Genomic DNA, 22,072 nt, shown 5'->3' on the forward strand with positions numbered 1-22,072 from the left:
GATTAAATGTGGTATAAACTTTAAAAGAGCACATAAAAAAATTCTAACCCAGCCAGTTCTAATTTATGGTACATTTAGATTATTACTAATTGTTTTTGATATTTGTGTGTTGGACATTTTATGCATATTACTATATTAAGGTTCTAACCACATTTAATCAATTATAGGACAGTTTGCGTATTTAACACGTTATAGTCAAATAACTTACTTGAAAATCTATAAATTTATTTCTCTTTCTCTTCCATCAGAATACAGTCGTTTTGAAGCTAAAATACATGATTTACGGGAGCAGATGATGAATAGTAGTATTAGTTCAGGGTCAGGTTCTCTTCGAACTAGCCAGAAGCGATCCCTCTATGTCAGGTAAATTTTTTTTACTTCTAATTATGGCAACTCTTAATTAGTCATGCATGTAAATTCTTTTGTGTTTTTCACTATAACTTACTTAGTTTTACCATAAGAAAATATATTGCGAATCAGTGTTGTTTTTCCATATTGATTCTCTGACAGTGCGTCTTTCAAGAATTGAAGTATTATTGTATTAATAATTTTATTAATGGAAGTTATATAATCCTTCAATAATAATTATAGGATAAAGGAAGAAATTTCCATGGACGAGAAATTGTTTTTAGATTGATGTGTTAGTAGTGACTACAAGCTTGATACTATTATATCTAATACTTAGATTTAACCTGTATCCCTTTCTAACATATTTTCCATTCAAGTAACACTTACTTGCCTTGGCAATTTCCATAGTAACAAAGAAAGCATATGTAAATAGTAGTTTAAAATGTGAATAGCCTCAGTAAATAATGCATTTCAGAAAATTTCTACACACATTTTTTTAACACTTGAGAGAAGGCAAATATGTTAATTTTCTGTAATATATAAAGGTTAAGTGGCAACATAGGTCTAATAAATGGATGCTATTAGTATATAAACTGGGTTTGTTTTTTCATTTTGTTGGCTCATAAGACATTAAGCAGAAATCTGAATTTATTTATATTCTGTATACTTTTAGTAGTGCTTTGATGACTTTATTATACTATTATTGTAACATTAGCACTGTAAGTAATCTGAACCATTTTTTTATAAATTATTATCTCATTCCTCCTGATACTGCTGGGTGACCTGTTCTTTATATGTTTCATTTATCCTTCTGATGAGATAGATATGTTACATATATAGACATGTATCTTATACACCTGTATATCTCTACACACAAACATGTACTCTGTACTTGTTTACATATGATATGACTTACTGTCCTCTCATAATCAGTCTTACTGTGTGATACATCATGAAAGAAACTTGTCTCACTTTTCTTCTTTCTATCCCTTTTGTCTTTTGCTGTAAGTTGCTTGCTACTTAAAACCCTACCAATGATGTGGAAATCTTAAATGCATCAGATTTTTTTCTCCTTTTGCTAATTCTAGCAGTACTTATTAAACTCTTACATTCCAAGGTCATTAAAAATATATTATATGGCCGGGCGCGGTGGCTCAAGCCTGTAATCCCAGCACTTTGGGAGGCCGAGGCGGGTGGATCACGAGGTCAAGAGATTGAGACCATCATGGTCAACATGGTGAAACCCCGTCTCTACTAAACATACAAAAAAAAATTAGCTGGGCATGGTGGCGCATGCCTGTAGTTCCAGCTACTCGGGAGGCTGAGGCAGGAGAATTGCCTGAACCCAGGAGGCGGAGGTTGCGGTGAGCCGAGATCGCGCCATTGCACTCCAGCCTGGGTAACAAGAGCGAAACTCTGTCTCAAAAAAAAAAAAAATTATATATACAAATACTTCAAAGAAGGAAAACGACATGGATTTTTATACTCTGTTTTTTACATTTTCTTCCTTTTTGCTTATCCACGTTTCCTAATTTTAATATAATTCATGTGTTGCCTTTTATTTGTGCTTGATTAAATATTTACAAAGGCATAAAAATCAAAACATATTAGGTTATATTTATCTTAAGTACATTTAGTAAATCATCTTCACTTTTTACCATTTTTAGAGAAGTAATGCTCTATTTTTTTTTCTTTTGAAGACGGGGTCTCACTCGCCACCCAGCCTACAGTGCAGTGGTGCAGTCTCAGCTCACTGTAGCCTCCAGCCTCCCGGGTTCAAGCGATCCTCCTGCCTCAGCCCTCTGAGTAGCTAGGACTATAGGCTTGTGCCACCATGCCTGGCTAATTTTTGTATTTGTAATGGAGACAGGGTTTTGCCATGTTGGCCAGGCTGGTCTCAAACTCTTGAGCTTAAGGGCCTCATCCACCTTGGCCTCTCAAAGTGCTAGGATTACGGGCATGAGCTACTGTGTCCAGCCTCTGTTTTTTAAAATCATGTATTATCAAAAGGCTTATAATGAAAACTGTCACCTGCACCAGCCTGTAGTTTCTATAGAAACAAGCATTCTCTATTTTCCTAGCAAACTTCCTTTAACTCCTTATTTCTAAGTAAGAAGCCTTCACCTCCATGTTTCTAAATAACATGCATATACTGCTATCTTCTACTTTACCAGTTTTCTACATCAGTCTGACTACCATGGTAGATGATAACTTTTCTCTGTAATACCAAACCACTCATTCAGTCTCATCATCATCACCCAAACATAGCCTATCTCTGTTAATAAAACTAATAGATTTTAGAGTCATGTGACTATGTAATAGCTTTCATGACTCAGTCAAGTAGTACCCTATGAGCTACCTTCTTTCTTCTGCAAACTTTTATTTTTCCTGGACTTAATAATTGTCTCGCCTTTTATTTAATTTTCCATATACTTAATACTAAGTATCTTTCTATATCTTCCAGTAACCACTGTAGAGTTTTTCACATGATGAAAACGTGGTTACACATACAGTCTGTCAGTTCAGGTTTTTTCCATTTTTCTGCTCCAGTCTAGACTGGTTGCTCTGTAAACTTGCTGTATAGCTCTCAACTGGGACTTCCCTTTGCCATTATTCTGTTCCCTTTGGCTGTCTACTATGTCACATGTTTCCTAGATGCCACATTTTCTTCTTTCTCAAGCCTTCCTAGAGCACATCCTACATTAAATTCCTGCAAAAGGTGTGTGGGAGGTACCTTTTGAGTCTTAGCATGTCTGAAGTGACTTTCTTTTGCCTTCTCCCCAGTAGAGAATTTGGAATGTGTGGGAATGTATGATATCCTGTTTTATTTTCCAAGAGCTCCCTCATCTTCTGTTTCTTTCGTGGACATATCTCCTGTATCTCTTGGATTTTCTTCTGTTTTTTGTGTTCTTTGCTTTCTCTTTTATTTTTTGAGCTATCCTGTTTTCTTGGGGTTTTTTCTTTAGTGTTTTATATAAGGCATTCTTTAAATATCCAGTGTTCCTTTCATTGTTTTATATTCTTATAAATAGAGAAATGAAGATAATGGGTTTAACTAGAAGATAATGGGGTAAAGTAGGGGATAAATTGGCTCTTACATTTCCTCTACTGTCCCATGTGATTCTGTTCTTTGGTATAAATATCACTAGATGTGAATCCCTAATCTCTGGCCAATAGTATAAACCAAGTTGCTAGAATTTCCATTTTCAGTATTTGAATTGTCCTTTTCATCCATTTCAATCCAGCCACTTCCCCTTCTCTACCAAGTTTCAGAGTATTCAGCTCTTCAAAATCAGTTTATCTGGAGACTAAACCTCTGGTCTTCTCTGGGTTTGGGAATGGAAAAAGGAACTTTGATGGGGGTGGTCTAAGCACTACATACAGTGTTTGAACTTAAGTTTTTAGTACAGTAACTTATCCTTGCCTTCCTTGGTACTGCTGTATACTTCTAATGTATGACCATTTTCAGGGTTCTTGTGGAATAAAACTTGTTTCTATTACCCTCTCTGCTGACACTCCATTTATAGCTTCTTTCATTCTGCTAAATTTAATTAGCATCATCTAAAAATATATCAAAATCTGTCTTCCCCTATTGTCTTCTCTGTTTTGTATTTTTCTTATTTTATTGTCATTTTAATGAGTCAGGTTGGAAAAGAAATAGACACAGCCTGCTGTGGTTAATCAGAAGTCTTGCAGTTCTTTTTGAGATGGGGTCTTGCTTTGTTGGCTAGGCTTGTCTTGGACTCCTGGGCTCAGGGGATCCTCACACCTCAACCTCCCAAGTAGCTGGAACTACAGGCACACACCACCACACCTGAGTCATGTGGGGTTTTTTTAGTCATTGTATTTTTAATTTCAAAAGCAAAAAAAAAAAAAGGCTACAAAAAACTACCCACAGTATACCTCTTTATAAAAGTCTGAAACAAGTAAAAACATACATTATATTGTTTAGTCACTCACATATTATATGATAAAACCAAACCAACAAAAAAAGAATGAGTCAAAGAAATAACAAACATTATATTGTAAGAACGTTGATTACATTCTGATAGTGGTTAACTCTTGATCCAAGGGAATCAGGATCAGAGGGAATATACGCAGGTGAAGGTGAATTACTGATAAAGGTTTTGTGGATAGTCTTAAGTATGATAGTAGGTTAACAGATATTCATTGTACTCTTATAATACATGTGATTAATAACTCACATTTTTCCATGGTTTCTTTTTTATGAATCAAATATATTAATAGAGAATATTAAAATGCTAACATAAGAGATTGTGGGTGGTTTCCTTTGTTGTGCAATAATACAGTTATATTTTGTGATTCAAAAGATGAATTTTTATAATAATGTAAGAATGTATTCTCCTTTTCTGAATGTCTTGACATTTGTACTGTCTCTAAAGGTGCTTTATTTTCTATTTTATATTATGCTTATTTGTACCCTCGTCTTCTCTATGTTTAAGTGAGCCTTCCTACTTTTGATTCCCCCTCCTTCCCTAACACCTTTAGCCCCTGAAAGGACTTCAAACAACTCATTTGAAAAACCATTAACTACTAGTTTATTTATTTAGCCATCAAGTACTTCCACCCCTCTTGAGTTTTACTTAAATAGATAGGTTCTGAAATGCTAGGTAGTGTGAAAAATATTATAATTTGCATCCTAATTTCCAGTTGCCAAATTAGAACAAAAGAATGAATAAATTATATTATAAATGTAATTGTTGTGATCATTTCTTATACTCTCGGGAGAGCTTATTTGGACTTAAGAATTTGATTTATTTAAATATTGTACATTAATTAATCACGTGGTAGGCCACAATATTTTTATCAAATTTTAAAATATTCTTAAAACTTTGCAATTATTACTTTTACCAAAATATTTGTCATCTGATGAAGTCATCTATAGTTAGTTTTCATCATTGTTATTGACTCTGAAACTATCAACTCTAGTATTGTAAACAAATGGAATAATTAACTGGCAGAATAATCACTATATTGATCTAGTCTTACAGTCCACAACTAAGGGATAAATTTATCAGAGAATTTGTTTTCCTATGTGTATCTAATTAAAGCGAAGACTGTATCTTAATACTTTTCTTTATTAATTTCAGACTCTCTGGATTTGTCTTCATTTTAGAATTCAGTTTAGGTTGCCATTAGATTACAATCCAAGAGCATTTTTTAAATTTTTCTTGTGATATTGAAAGAAACAGATAATATAATACAGTATTTTCATAACAAGTTGATTTTCCTGTTTCTTTTTGTCTCATCTTGCATGTAGTGCAGAATTGAACTAAGCATTATTTGGCCTACTCTGGTATATTTGATTATCCAAATTACATATTCTTTCAGAACTGTATGTTTATTTACATATACTTCATATATACTTTCAGGACCCTATGATACGTTGATTAATATTATAACAAGTAATTAAGGACTTTTTTCTTCTGACTCTAGAGCCCTTTTTGATTATGACAAGACTAAAGACAGTGGCCTTCCCAGTCAGGGATTGAACTTCAAATTTGGAGATATCCTCCATGTTATTAATGCTTCTGATGATGAATGGTGGCAAGCCAGGCAGGTTACACCAGATGGTGAGAGTGATGAAGTTGGAGTGATTCCCAGTAAACGCAGGTATGTCTGTTTTTCTTACCACTTGAATGTGATACAACATAAATAATTGATGTTCTTTAAAATTTCTTTTAATTTGTGACAACATGGGTGGGCCTGGAGTACATTATGCTAATTTTTTTAAAAGCCAGACACAGAAAGACAAAAATTAGTATGATCACATTTCTATGTGAAATCTAAAGTAGTCAAAGTCATACAGAGAGAGAATGGTGATTACCAGGGTTAGGAGGATGGGGAAATGGTGAGATACAAAGTGTTCACGATGCAAGATGAGAAAGTTCTGGATCTCCTACATATAAGCATGGCTACCATAGGTAATAGTACTGTACTTGAAATTTGCTAAGAGGGTCTATCCTAAGTGTTCCTACCACCAGAAAAAAGGTAACCAGGTGAGATAATGGTTATGTTAATTAGGTTGACTAGTGATTATTTCACTTGTGTGTGTATGTATAATCATTAAGTTGGGCAACTTAAATATATACAATTAGGCTGAGCACGGTGGCTCATGCTTATAATGCAGCACTTTGGGAGGCTGAGGTGGGTGTTTGAGGTTAGGAGTTTGAGACCAGACTGGCCAACATGGTGAAACCCTGTCTCTACTAAAAATACAAAAATTAGCTGGGCGTGGAGGTGCACACCTGTAGTCCTGGCTACTCAGGAGGCTGAGACAGGAGAATTGCTTGAACCAGGATGCAGAAGTTGAAGTGAGCCAAGACCACGCCATTGCACTCCAGCCTGGGCTACAGAACGAGACTGAGACTCAAAAAATATATGTATATAACATGTATATATAAATAAATAATAAATGTATATGTAAATAAATATTTTTGTATAATTATATAAATGTATATAATGTATATATAAATAATAAATTGTGTATAATGAAAAATATATACATATATGTGTATACATATGCCCATACATATACACACATATATATGTGTGTGTATATATATGATGCCGCCAAGCAGAAATTTATCTAAAGCTACTAGTTGCTCAGAACAAATATATATTAGGTCAGTGTGCCATTTAGATATAACAGTGCAGAGAAAACTGAAAGTGTCTACAGTTCATGTAGACAGAAAAGAGGACCTAAACTTTTTGTTTTTGATGAATTGATTCTTTCATGCCAAAATTTTTGGAAATGTCTGGTAATATGCTTCACTTCCCTTTTTTCTTGCTTAAATTACATGTATTGGTACAGTTCACCAGTCTTTCCTCTTTGCTTTTTATGATTATATATAGGTAGGTAGATGAATTTTTTTTTTTTTTTTTTTAAAGAGATAGGATCTTGCTCTGTCGCCCAGGCTGGAATACAGTGACATGATTATAGCTCAATGAACCTCGGACTCCTGGGCACAAGCTGTCCTCCCACCTCACCTAGTAGCTAGGACTAGGGGTGCATGTATGTCACTGCACCCAAGCTAAGTTTTTTGGTTTTGTTTTTGTAGAGATGGGTTCTAGGTATGTTGCCCAGGCAAGTCTCGAATTCCTGGCCTCAAGCGATTTCCTCACCTCAGCCTCCCACAGCTCTGGGGTTACAGGTGTGAGCCACTGCACCCAGCCCTAATGATTCGTTTTAGTGATTCATTGGTGCATACTTACCATGTAGCAAAAGTGGTTAAGTACAGGCTCTCTTCGCAAAGGATGGTCCCAGCTTAGAGAACCTCTTCTAAAGACTATGAAGTGCTGTTGAATGTCTCTGTTTTCATGGGAAAGGTATTAAAATGTTCTTTCATAATTCCCCCAAGATAGCTTATTTATGAGATCTGGTTCATCCAAATCATTGTCTAGAAGTTCTTCTTTAAGAGCTTTCTAAAGTAGTAAGATAGCCAGCAAAAATAGTTAATGAGATAATAAAGAAATATTTATTATAACTAGTTCATTTTAAGTCAAGATTATGCTGTCATAAACTTGTTTTCTTATTAATTAGTTAGATTTATACCTATTTTGTAACTATTTCCAGACCTTTATAAATATTTATTTACTTATTTTTAGAAGTTTAAAAGTAGTAGTATTAAATTACAATCAAGATTTATAAGTATGATTTTGGGGCTTAGATCCATATATTTAGCATGATCCAACTATTTGGCTAGATCTTACAGTTGATGGCAAATCCTCTTTTAGCAATGCAGCAATCAGCATAACTTTTTTCCAGAAATAGAACATAGTCTGCTTTAAATTCGGAAATGCTTCCTCTATGCCTTGTTGAGTCAGTAGAAACTTTACATCTTAAATATCAAGGTCAGAGCTCCTCAAAATTGTCTTAGTACTTAAGAGTCTCATATCTTACGAAGGCTTTTTGTGCCTACACCCAAGTAAACACTGCTGGCTTCATTGGAGAGATTTTTTTTTCTCATTTTGTACAAAATTCTGTAAGATTGTATTTTCAAGCAAGAAATAATGTAAGAGAGATATCTTGAGACCTCTGCCAATTTCCAAATTCATGAGTAGCATTGCAGAATATAATCTTACTCCCATAAAATACAATAAGAAACCACAACTAATTATGCCATTAGTTCTTGAATGTACATTTTCTTAAACAGAACTATCTTTCTTAGACCTCTTCTAAAATAACAGGAATTGTAATTCCTACAATTTTTGGCTTTCTTTCAGGACTAATATTTACAAATACAGATAATTTAAGTTGCTGAACTGTACTAAACAAGATAATGACTGGAAAACAGAGTTGTAAATGCTCACTCACTAAATACTGGTTTTGTGGTGCTGTTAATAAGCACCTAGGCAAGGTTATAAATTATTCATGTCATGAAGCCTCAGAATTGTTCTCAAATAGTAAAAAATCACAAGTTTTTAATTTTTTTTTTTTTTTTTTTTTTGAGATGGAGTCTTGCTCTGTCACCCAGGCTAGAGTGCAGTGGTGTGATCTCGCCTCACTGCAGCCTCCGTCTTCCAGGCTCAAACAATTCTTCTGCCTCAGCCTCCAGAGTAGCTGGGATTACAGGCACCCGCCACCATGCCTAGCTAATTTTTGTATTTTGGGTAGAGATGGGGTTTCACCATGTTGGCCAGGCTGGTCTCGAACTTCTGACCTCGTGATCCACCCACTTCGGCCTCCCAAAGTGCTGGGATTAGAGGTGTGAGCCGCTGCACCTGGCCTTAAATTTAAAATTTAAATTCATGAGTTCTAAGGTCCTGTTGTACCCATAGTAAAATTGAATAGAGAGACGATAAGGAAAAAATAAAATGCATTTATTCATAGGCTTGTTTTGGTAGGCTTTTCTGTTATATACTAACATCATTGCTATGTCGAAATTCAAGAATTTATGAAAGCTTAATTTACATGAAATTTTGCAAGATTTACATTATTGTTACAATCTACATGAAAATTTGTTTCATTATAGTTTATTTGCTTGCTTACATTGAATAGGTAAAGTTCAGAATTTAAACATGTAAAAGCTTTATAAGCTCCCTCTCACAACACCCATTTTACCTCCATAGGGGTAAAGATTAGCAGTTCTTATGTATCCTTCCAAAAATACTTTAAAACTCTTATACACTGTAACAAGTTATTTATATATTTACACAAGACATACACACACACACACACACACACACACACACGCGTCATTTAATTCTAATGTCATTTAATTCTAATTCTGGCTTAAGTTTTAAATTTCCCACCTTTTTATTATTAAGTTTCAGAGCTATAGAAAGACAAAAAAGGCAGTAAGTAGTATAGTGAACCTCTACATATCCTTCTCACATATCCTTCTCCCACTTTCACCGATTTTAACAATTTGCCACATTTGCTTTCTCTTCTTCAAGCTTAATTTTTAGCGTGTATCCTTCATGCTAAGCTAATACTTAAAAAAACAAAACTTGGAAAATGGTTAAACTCAGAAATGGTGCCTCACACTTTCTTATAATTTTGTAACTGAATCTATATCTATACACACACACACACACACACACACACACACACACACGTACTATGTATTGATACTTTATAGCATCAGGTTTTGTTTCATAATTAATTGAGCCCTTCATTTCATTTTTCAGCAATTCTAATTTGGGGATGCAAATCTAGATGGCTCCTAAAGGTTTTAGAGTATAAAAATGTCTGTTATAAAGATATCAATTCTGGTTATTTCTAGTAAGACTCTTAAATATGTTTGGTTTAAAAAATAACATTCTTTACTTTGACAGAGTTGAGAAGAAAGAACGAGCCCGATTAAAAACAGTGAAATTCAATTCTAAAACAAGAGATAAAGGGGTGAGTATTTGACAACTCTTATTTCTGTAAATGCATAATTTGCATAATTCCTGTTTGATCTACACTGTTAAAATGAAAAGGATTTTGCTATAAGCATTAATCATGATCAGCTCTTGCCATGGTGCTTTACAATGGTAGATGTTTAAGTAAGCATTTGTTAAATTAAAGCACCCATTTCACAGACCGTTCCAAATTATCAAAACTGTCATTTGATATATTACTAGCAACATACTTTTGGCCAAACTTATTTTTATAAATGAAATGTATTTGACCTTCATTCAATTTCCAATTAGAAATTCATGGTGGCTCACTCCTATAATCCCGACACTTTGGGAAGCCAAGACAGGCAGATCAGCTGAGGTCAGGAGTTTGAGACCAGCCTGGCCAACATGGTGAAACCCCATCTCTACCAAAAATACAACAATTAGCCAGCCATGGTGGCAGGTGCCTGTAATCCCAGCTACTCTGGAGGCTGAGGCAGGAGAATCTCTTGAACCCGGGAGCAGGAGATTGCATTGAGCCCAGATCATACCACTACACTCCAGCCTAGGCAACAGAGTGAGACTCCACCTCAAAAAAGAAAAAGAAATTTATGTTACTAGTGTTAATCATAGCGGATAATTTGATAATGACTCTTCTAAGAAAATAGGCATCTCAGAAATGCTAACTAAGTTATAATCTAAGTTTACAAGTTACTACAAATGAATTTTGGGAATTTTTTTTTCTTTCCCCACATTATTCCTGTTATTATTTCTTAAGATAATCCATGTTTTAAATGTTGGAATCAATGTGAAATTTTATTTGGCAGGAATAAAATACCAGTAAAATGCTTGAGAAGAAGTTTGTAGATAATCAAGAAATATATCCATTAGCCGGGCTTGGTGGCACATGCCTGTAGCCCCAGCTGCTTGGGAGGCTGAGACAAGAGAATTGCTTGAGCCCCGGAGGTCAAAGCTGCAGTGAACCATCATTGCGCCTCTGTACTCCAGCCTGGGTGACAGAGGGAGATCCTGTCTCAAAAAAAAAAAAAAAAGAAAGAAAGAAAAATATACGTCAAGGCTAGGCAAGATAGCTTACTCCTGTAATCCCAGCACTTTGGGAAGCCAAGGCAGGAGGATCACTGGAGCCCAGGAGTTCAATACCAGCTTGGGCAACATAGCGAGACCCACTCTCTAAAAAGTATATATAAAACATTAGTCAGGCATGATAGCTTGCATCTATCATCCCAGTTACTCAGGTGGCTAATGTGGAAGGATTGCTTGATCCCAGGAGGTTCAGGCTGTAGTGAGCCATGATCATGCCACTGCTCTCCAGCCTGGCTAACAGAGTGAGACCCTGTCTGGGAGAAAAAAAAAAGGGAAAGAAATATATCAGTTCTTTCATATGTACTTTAGAAACGTATTTATTTTTCCTTCACTTTAAGTCCTTCTGCTTGCATCTAAATATTTGGGCTGTCAGTAGATGAGAAAGATGGTACAGGCTTCATCCTATATTATGTATGTAATTGTTAATAACCCTGAACTGAGTCTTTTGATCATGTTTGAAATGAATGTGGAATGTTAACTCAGCAAATAAATTTACTCTCTGTACATCTCTGGTATCACTAAGCACTCAAACTTAAAGGTTTAAAATTTAAAAGATGAGGAGTATCTTTCGTCCAAGAAATTAAATCTGAGTAAATTGTATGTTACATTCAACTTAATTCCTGGGGAGGGATAACACCCGGAGAAATGCCTGATGTAGGCAACGGGCGGGGGGATGGAGACAGCAAACCACCATGACATGTATGTATCTGTGCAACAGTCCTGCAGGATGTGCACATGTACCCCAGAGCGCACATACAAATAATAAAAAATCCTGAGGAAAACCACACAAACACAAAAAAAGATGAATTTCTTTAAAATTTATTTGTAGCTTTCAGAAAAATACTAAATTATATAGTGTGATCTGAAGCAATATTAAAATAGAAATTTGTATTAGAGGAAAAACCCCAGGTAAATGCTCAAGATTCGAAAAATGTGAATTTTTTATGCTTGTTTTATGTATATCTTTAAAAATGATTTAGTACAATATACCATCAGTAAATTGAAAAAGAGGCTGCATGTTGTAACTTTTCTTTCATACTGTAAGAAGTTAACTGGATTAACGACGTATTTAAATCTTAGTCTTTTTGTTGACTGTAACCAACTCTTCAGAGTCACTGTGTTCTAACACAGCACCAAAACTATGCATGATACTGAGTGGGGTAAAAATACGCTTGCCATTGATCAGAACTGCATTTCTTTCTATAATACCATTTCCTACTCCTCCTCCTCCTTTCCTTACGTAGTGATTTGTGGACTTTATTTTTACTACAGATTTATATCGTTTTAGGTTCTCATTAACATGTCTAACATTCATTTGGTGGTTTTGAAATACTACATGTGGAAATTATATATTTAGATAATATATGTATCATGAATTTGTGATATTTTATCAATTCTTATATTACACTGTCTCTCTTGCAATATTGCATTAATGACAGTAAGTATTAAATGTAGTGCTTTCGATTGAAAATACAGAGAAAGTGGAGGTAGCAAGTCCTCAGTTTTGTGTTTACCCTACACCTTTTTGTCTTGTTTGCTTGTGCATTTTTTTCACTTTAAATAAGTTCTTCACCTGGAGGATATTAAATGTGATACAATTAATACATTTCTTAACTAACAAGCATTTCTTTCTGTCCTATACTATGATATCTTTATGATATCTCATTTTGGCTAACTGCAAAGATAATAAAAATCAAACATTTTAAACTTCATATTTCTTTTGGTTGTTTGCTGTGAAACTGACTCTGACCACTATAGATGCAGTAAGAGGGTTGAATAAACTTTTATAAAAAACACATCAGTTGTATCAGATATTATAAAAATTACTGCTAAATTCAAAACCATTGATTCTTATGAATGAAAAGATTTAGATTTTCCCTAAATTAGATTGCCGTAATTTTTTTCAACTAAAACACTTTCTCTTTTCTAAAATTTGAATTTAAGCACAGATATTTATTTAAATAATGCTACTTGACAGTTTATAAAATAGTTATAAGCCCAGACTTCTCCATAATACTTTTTCTCTCAATTGAATTTTTAACTTCTACTTAGAGTTCTCTTTTATCTAGTTCCTCAGAGCCTTCAAACTTTAAGATTGAAATCAAGACAGTCTGCTTGGGTAATGAACTGTGAACTTACTAATCCTGAATTAATTATATGAAAAGGTAAAAATGAAAGTTTAACCTTGTTTTTATAAAGATCTTTATCAAAATAAGTCTTCTCAAGTCATAGAATTTGAGCTAAAAGTCACTTTAATCTACTTAACTTTTTTTTTCTTAAAGATGAGGTCTCACTCTATCAGGTTGGAGTGCAATAGATCATACATAGCTCAGTGCAGCCTCAGACTCCTGGGTTCAAGTGATTCTCCTGCCTCAGCCTTCCAAATAGCTGGGACTACAGTCACACACCACCACTCCCAGCTATTTGTTTGTTTGTTTGTTTGTTTTGTTTTGTTGAGATGGGGTTTTGCCATGTTGCCGTGGCTGGTTTTGAACTCCTGGCCTCAAGCGATCCTCCTGCCTCAGCCTACCAAAGTGCTGGAATTACAGATACGAGACCCTACACCTGGCTGCTTCACCTTAATCATCTGGCATTACATGCTTAAAATAAGGGCATGCCAAAAACACTGGTCTTGTCAATATACTTCAAAATAATAAATAATATAGCATCTTAAGATATGTATAAATGCAGAAAATCAGAACAAAAAAAATTCTATTCTTTCTATTCTTCCCTTCCCCCTCCAACAAATAATAATTCTTTTTGCCACTGGTAGGTAAGCCTGTTTCCTTCAAAACATAAATGCCTGTGACAGAGAAATGACAAAAGAAGCTATTTCTCTTTAATAGCCTTATCATTCTTGTGCTACATAATCATAAATCTAGGAATGCACAAATGGGACATTCAGGGAAAAATAACTTTTTCCAACATCTGTGCAATATGGAACATCAAATCAGCTATTCAACTCTCACGTTACAATTATGTATAAAATGTTAGAATCTTAACTGCCTTTGTGGCTTTGGTGGACACCAAACCTTTTATTCCCTATGAAGGACATGGTGCCAGTGGATTAGATGTTCTATTTTACTAATATATACTTTTAAAAATAGATAAGTATAGTAGAACTTAAGAATAAATAAGTCGGTACTGATACCATTGACATTGATCAGACTTCTGACTTCTTGCTTGGCTAAGAGATAGCATTGATTTAGTTTTCTTCCCATTTTCTGGCTCATAAGCATTTAGTTACCTTTTATCCACTTCCAGGAAGAAAAAAAAAAAAAAAAGATTTGTTTTTAAGTATTCAGCATTAGCAACTTTCTCATAATCGTTTTGGTTTACCTTTTAAATAATGTCTTTTCTGTTAGTTCATCATAGCCACAAAAGAGATAAAGAAATAACTGTGGTCAGGCCAAAATAAAATGAAAATTACTTCCTAATCAATAAAATGTAATTGAGCAGCAAAGTAACATTAAATAACTTTTGCTGTAGAGCTCTTAGTACTTGGAAATTTTTCTGGAAACATATGGATTAATATAAACAAATGTTAGCTGGTTTGTACTGTAGTAGTAATTAATCTGATTTGCCTTTGTCAAGTAGCATTTTTATTTTTAGGTATAAGTGAACTATGCTCTTGGAAATTCTTAAGTATTTTCAGTTACAAAATATTAGAATTTATGCAAAAGTAGAAATTCACTTTATATGAGATTAAAGTAAAATTCATGTACAAACTGCACACTGTGGTCATAGGAGTCAGCTTCCACAGAGCTGCTAGGCTGGGCCTTTGTACACACAGACAGTAGACATCCCTTTGTTTTGCCCCTCCTTCTCTTCTTCAGCAGTCATTCAATGACAAGCGTAAAAAGAACCTCTTTTCCCGAAAATTCCCCTTCTACAAGAACAAGGACCAGAGTGAGCAGGAAACAAGTGATGCTGACCGTAAGTATGTGGATCCAGTGGTCAACTGAAAATAAAATGTAGAGGGACCTACTGCCCTGCAGTTGGTTGTTACCGTGGAGACAGTTTCAAGAGCTGCAACAGGTTGCTCATTGTCTTCAAGGGCAACTTAACAGATATAAATTAATTTATATGCCAGTCTTTTCCTGGCAACTTAGGAATTCTTAATTTAAAGCAAACAGCATTTTTAAGTTATATGTTTATAACTTGAACATATAAGTATGTATAAATAAGTGAAATTATTTGAAGGAAAGATTTTTATGAAAAACACTTAACATTCATGCATTCAAAGAATATTTTAGAGGAAGAACATAAATACCTGAGAAGCTACCTATTGATTTCTAGATATAACATTGCTAGTCTTTGATACTGAATTATCTAGAATCGTTCCATTTTATCCTCTTTCTTCATTATATGTAGACAATCTGGATTTTACTTTTAAAGTAGCAAGAAATGTTCTAAAACTTTGCTTCTCTACCTGAATCAGCCTTCATGCTAGAACTTACATTCTTTTGGTAGATCATAGTTAGTAGCTAGCTCATTTGAAAGTTCTAGAAATCTGTAAAAATGCTCTGTAAGATACATGTACCTGTAATGGTCTTGGAACTGTCTCTTACTGTAGCACCAATTTTATGCATTACTGACAACTATTTTCTTTGATTATCTTTTTATTGCTTGCTCTCTGGGGACTACTCTCTACAGGAGATCCCTGACGACATGGGATCAAAAGGCCTGAGTAAGTGATCAAATACTCCCAAGTTATTTTTTAACCTCCATCTACAGACCTACCTTATTCAGATACATTTTGAGATTCATGGTAGTGCCTTTCTGGCATGAGGAGGTGTATGATTTAGATTGCTTTTAGAATTTTTATGTTTATCACGTTTGTCACATGCTTGGGACTTTTATTTCTCTAATACATAACTTTTTTTATTTTTCACATGTCATTTGAAGAATTCTCTGCTCATAACTATATTTTCCTTTTTGTAATTTTTATGACAGTTACTTTTGCTAGGAACTTTTAAAATATAAAGAATCTTAGGGGTTTTTTTTAATAGTACTATCTGCCTTCATTATTAGAATGTAGAAATAGGCTTCCTTGGAGTTTTATGTTCCCTCTTTTTTTGTTGTTGTTAAAATAATTTAAAATTATTTTGATTATGTGTTAGAAAAGCATTACTATAATATAAAAATATAAAACACAATAGAATACTACTCAATTAGTAGTTAGAATACTAGTCAAGTAGCAGTTTATTGAGGGGATAAATTGTGTATCTCTTTTTTGAGAAAGTTGTAAGTTACCACAAGAGTATAAGAACTATTTTGTTTTTCCTGTAGCTAAGATGTTGCCTTTGTTTTTGGTTTTTGTTGCTGCTGCTGTTTAATTTTCTAGCTAGTTACTTAATCTTCATATAAAGATTCACACAGCGTCTAGTATGTAGAAGACATTCAGTAAACATTGGAATGAATGAATGAAGCAAGAAGCCATTTTAGCAAACAAAATTTTTAATTTGTGTGTTTTCAACTTGCTTAACTATGAAAATTTACCAAACATTACTGAGTAACTTTAGGTTACAGTACTCATAGAAGTAATCTTTTAATCTAATGTTTTCTAAATGGTTCTTTCTATTTAGATTATTAAACATTTTGAAAACTTCTTTGTAATTCACTGATCATTAAGCATATAGCCAGTATCTTTTAACTTTCTAAGACCTACATTAATAAACATTAAATTTTACATAAGACATTTTTCTGATTTATGTTAAGTTTATACTGGGATTTTAATCTAAACAGTAGGTACTTTTATTTCAACCATAATTATTTAAGTTTGTATTAGATTGAAGACCATATGTTTATGTACAACTCTTTCTGTTAGACACAACTTGTTATCTTTGCATGTACCTTTATAGGATTTAGTAGGGCCACAGCTTTCCTATCACTAGTGGCACCCTTTTTTAAATCTCTTACGTTTGGAGAAAATTATCAATGAAAACCTCTAAAACTGGAAAATACCACAAGTTATGTATGCTATAGAATTTATCTTGAGATTGATAGCATACTTTAGAGGTGGTATGGATCAACAAATGGACCCACAGATTTTTCTTATCTGTTAAGTGAACAAAGACATAGGAAACTCATAGAAAAATGAAATGAAGAATTTGGTTCCCATATTGATGTTATAATAGATGATAATGACACCTTAGTGCCCTATATCCCTGGTTCTAGTTGAAGATTGGGACTTTAGAAGAGAAATTATATGAAAAATGGTAACTGATTATCAGAAAACATTACTCAGAAGGATTTTATTTTCTGGAGAGTGACCCAAGATTTCTTGAATAATAGATTTCTGTGCTTCATCTCACGGGAATTAAAAGAATTTATTCACCTGGTAACTTGATGATCAGATCAAGATTTTATTCAGAAAATGTTAGATAAGACAGAAAAATATTAGTAAAATTCTAAAACTGGATATGATGGAGGTTATGACGTAAAATAGATGATATAAGGCAGTTGACAAGGTGCCCATGATTATGTGGTAGTAAATACTGGGAAGAATAATGTGTTCAAGGACATTACTTGTGGCCTCAGTTATTTATATTCAAAAATTAAGAATATAGGGAATAAACTAAGCAAAATTTTGAGAGACTTGAATATAAGAAAATAAGTGCAACTTAATACAGGTAGTCATCAGGCCTTACTGGAGCAAAACTCATGAAAGAATCCCAAACAGAAGGTTAAGTTATTCTAGAGAAGCAAACCAATTGAAGAGTCATAGAATAACTCTGAATATCAAGAAAAAAATTCCTATCTGCTGTAAATTCACACAACCTATAAAAAAATGAAGTATTTAATTGAAGAGCGGACGGAAAAACAAGTGATACCATAGAATACTTTGTATAGACATGAATTCATTTGTTCTTTATTCTAAAAAGAAGAGAGTCAAATAAATGATTGATTTGCCCTGTTCACAGTAGAGAAAACTGAGAAATTATTTTACCAAACCTAATTTTGCTAAGCAGAACTAACTGAGAGTACAGTGGAAGTTTGGAAGAATGCAACTAAGTCATCATTTGTGAAAAGCTAGAAATAAAAACCTGTGTAGCTTTTATGCTTATAAGGAGGTAATTTTGAAGAAGCTCAAAGGACTAAAACTAGGTAAGATTCCTTTGACAGAGACTAAAAGGAAACATAACTCAAAAGATACATGAGGTACTTAGAAGTGAAATGATGACATGATGTTTGAGACAAAGTTTGTTCTTATTACATGTAGCCTTTCCATTTTTACAACTTTCCATTTTGTACAACACCTCAAAAATTTCCTCAGGTGCATAGGTTTTCTGTTACATGTCTTCCTTCTTCTCATTTTAAGAACTTATGCATAGTTGTGCAGAGTTTGCAAATGCCAAAACCAGACTGACTTTCATTTGCGTTACGAGTAAGATTTAAGAGTAGTGTCATTGCTTCAGATTGGTGGTGTAGTATTAGAGGAGAGCAGAAGAGAAACATGATATATTCTATTAGGAAGAAATGTTTGAGTACAAAGATAAAGCTTGGTTAGAGAGATTTAAAATCAAACATCATAAACAGGCTGGGTACAGTGGCTCACACCTGTAATCCCAGTACTTTGGGAGTCTGAGGCCAGCAGATCACCTGAGGTCAGGAATTTAAGATCAGCCTGGCCAACATGGTGAAACCCTATCTCTACTAAAAGTACAAAAATTAACCGGGTGTAGTGGTGCATACCTGTAATCCCAGCTACGTGGGAGGCTGAGGCAGGAGAATGGCTTGAATGTGGGAGTTGAAGGTTGCAGTGAGCTGAGGTCACACAGCTGCACTCCAGCCTAGGCGACAGAGTGAGACTGTCTTAAAAAAAAAAAAAAAAAAAAGGCCGGGCGCAGTGGCTTACGCCTGTAATCCCAGCACTTTGGGAGGCCGAGGCAGGTGGATCACGAGGTTCAAGAGATCGAGACCATCCTGGTCAACATGGTGAAACCCCGTCTCTACTAAAAATACAAAAAATTAGCTGGGCATGGTTGGTGGGTGCCTGTAATCCCAGCTACTCAGGAGGCTGAGGCAGGAGAATTGCCTGAACCCAGGAGGCAGAGGTTGTGGTGAGCCGAGATCACGCCATTGCACTCCAGCCTGGATAACAAGAGCGAAACTCTGCCTCAAAAAAAACGACTATCATAAATAAAATCTTGAAGAATATATTTGTATCATGTATGTCACAGGGATAATATCCTTACACTATGAATTTTTAGCAGATAAGAAACAAGTTAACTCTCCGTTAGAAAACTGGACAAGATGTGATAAGAGTGCTCAGAAGATAAGCAAATGAAATAAGCATATAAAAAAATGTTTGATTTCCCTGGTAATGATAAACAAAATGATGTTTTACCTGTCACTTTGGCAAACTTTTGTTTAAAAGGAAAACCTATGATGGAGAGAGTTCTGCTAAATGCCTGTCTATTATTGTACTACAGTTGAGAGTGTAAATTGGCACAGCCTTTCTGAAAAAGCACATCTTTTGACCCGCTAAATCCTCTTCATAGAATTTATCCTGAGTGTAATTAGAGATGGAAATAAAGCCTTATATATCAGAATGCTTATTATAATATTATTTAGTAATAACAGCAAAAATTTAAAAATATCTTAAAACATCTTAACAGGAAATGGCTAATGAAGTATGATTTACCCGTATTATGTAATATTATATAACCATTGAAATCATATTTAAAGATAATGACATGGGGAAATGCTCACTATAAATGAAAAAAGTAAAATAGGAAACTGTACATATATTGCCTCAGACTTGTTAATAAACATGTTTGGAGCTATTTTAAATAGTTTTGCTTCAAACATTCTTATACATGTGTTTTGGTAAGCACATAATGCCTTTCTGTTGGGGAGATACCTAGGAAAGGAATTGCTGGGTTATATGGATATACATTTGTCCAGCCTTAGTAGATATTGCCAAATAGTTTTCCAAAGTAGCTTTTTTTTTTTTTTTTGAGACGGAGTTTCACTCTTGTTACCCAGGCTGCAGTGCAATGGCGCGATCTCGGCTCACCGCAACCTCCACCTCCTGGGTTCAGGCAATTCTCCTGCCTCAGCCTCCCGAGTAGCTGGGATTACAGGCATGCGCCATCATGCCCAGCTAATTTTTTGTATTTTGAGTAGAGACGGGGTTTCACCATGTTGACCAGGATGGTCTCGATCTCTTGACCTTGTGATCCACCCGCCTTGGCCTCCCACAGTGCTGGGATTACAGGCTTGAGCCACTGCACCCAGCCCCATTTCTAATATATACACTCTCGTTGCTACATATCATTGTCTATGCTTGACATGTCTGTTTTGATTTTTCATTTTAGCCATTCTGGTGGATGGTAGAGATATCTGTTGTGGTTTTAATTTGCATTTCCCTGACAAGTAATTAACTTTAATACTTTTTTATATGTTTATCGATTATTTGACTGTCTTCTTTGGTAAAATGCTCTGAAGAGGAACTTTTTCAATTAATAAAAGAAAAACATTTTATTTTTCTAACAACATTACGAACAACTATGATGCTATTCTAAGGACTCTACTTTGAGTCGTGAAGTTTAACTGTAGAGGAGCAAAGTAAAATGATATTTGAAAGAACTTGCAGAATTTGATTGTTCTGTAGCTTTTAGCAATCTTAGAGTATTTAAGGTAAGTAGGAGACATCCCAAAAAAAGATAGTGAAGAGATTTTAGTAACTCTAAAGTTTTTGTTATATAAATGTCAAATATATTCAATAGTAGAAGAGTGGTAAAAATAAACCCTGTAAGTATTTGTTTATCCTACTTTCATAATTGTCAACTAAAAATTTACCAATTCTGTTTCTTCTGTACTCCACTTATACTCCCCTCCCCTCACCCCATTGCAATAACTAATTTTTCTTTAGTTTACAAACTAGAGATTGCAGAGGGTAATGCCAATCCTAATATAAACAGAACTCTTTTTTTAATGTGGCATGCTTCTGGGAATGACATTTAAGGAAATAGGACAAAAGGTTAAAAGGTATATAAATGAAGACTTCCATAATTGTTGATACTTGTGAAAAACAGTTTAAAGTGAATAAAAAACTAAAAAATAAATAGCAAGGTAAATAATTTATCAATCTAATAGAATATTATACACCCATTTTTTATTATTGCTATAAAGCCCATGTGGTGACATGGAAAGAAATATTTTAATATAAGCTTTTTTAAAACCTACCATTTTACATATGCTTACATATATTAGTGAATTCTGCTTGCATTTTTAAAGTCCTTGCTTTATTTAAAATGTATGTATTCAAGATTAAGGAAGTTATAGCTTATCTTTGAAAGTTAGAATAACAGACTCATTTTTCACTATAATACCAATTCAAGAATCCTTTTATTTGATTTGAAATCTTAAGTTCAGCCACTCTTTGTACATTTCACTAGTGCTGCTTGATTTTAGGAGACTCTCTGGGTGGTATGGTATAGCAGATATTTATCTTCAAACATTTTCTGTTTTGTCTTTTTTTCTTAGAGACAGGATCTCACAGTGTCATCGACACTGGAGTAGTGATATGATCCTAGCTCACTGCAGCCTGGAACCCTTGGGCTCCAGCAGTCCTCCTGCCTCAATCTCCCAAATGGCTAGAACTACAGACATGGCACCACCAGGCCCAGCTAATTTTTTTTTTTTTTTCCCCACAAAGTGTCTCTCCATGTTGCCCAAGATGTTCTCGAACTCCTGGTCTTAAAGTGATCCTTCTGCGTCACCTTCCCAAAGTGCTGGGATTATAGGCATGAACCACCAT

At 34.4% G+C, this 22,072-nt stretch overlaps 1 protein-coding gene across 50 annotated transcripts in view; it reads left to right on the forward strand.

Moving 5' to 3' along the window:
- DLG1 (discs large MAGUK scaffold protein 1) overlaps nt 1-22,072 on the forward strand; it is a 306,584-nt gene that overhangs the window by 259,603 nt on the left and 24,909 nt on the right. For 22 of the 50 annotated variants that reach the window (XM_078350568.1, XM_078350571.1, XM_078350572.1 and 19 more), the window contains 4 exons: nt 249-363; nt 5,806-5,982; nt 10,150-10,216; nt 15,958-15,991. In XM_078350568.1, the coding sequence (XP_078206694.1) occupies nt 249-363; nt 5,806-5,982; nt 10,150-10,216; nt 15,958-15,991 (393 nt within the window). Of the gene's footprint in view, nt 1-248; nt 364-5,805; nt 5,983-10,149; nt 10,217-15,137; nt 15,238-15,957; nt 15,992-22,072 lie in introns of all 50 variants that reach the window. The other 28 variants (XM_078350557.1, XM_008981435.5, XM_078350559.1 and 25 more) reach the window with 2 other exon arrangements.

This window comes from Callithrix jacchus, chromosome 15 (assembly GCF_049354715.1).
Source record: "Callithrix jacchus isolate 240 chromosome 15, calJac240_pri, whole genome shotgun sequence".
In the NCBI taxonomy this organism is placed as follows: domain Eukaryota; kingdom Metazoa; phylum Chordata; class Mammalia; order Primates; family Cebidae; genus Callithrix; species Callithrix jacchus.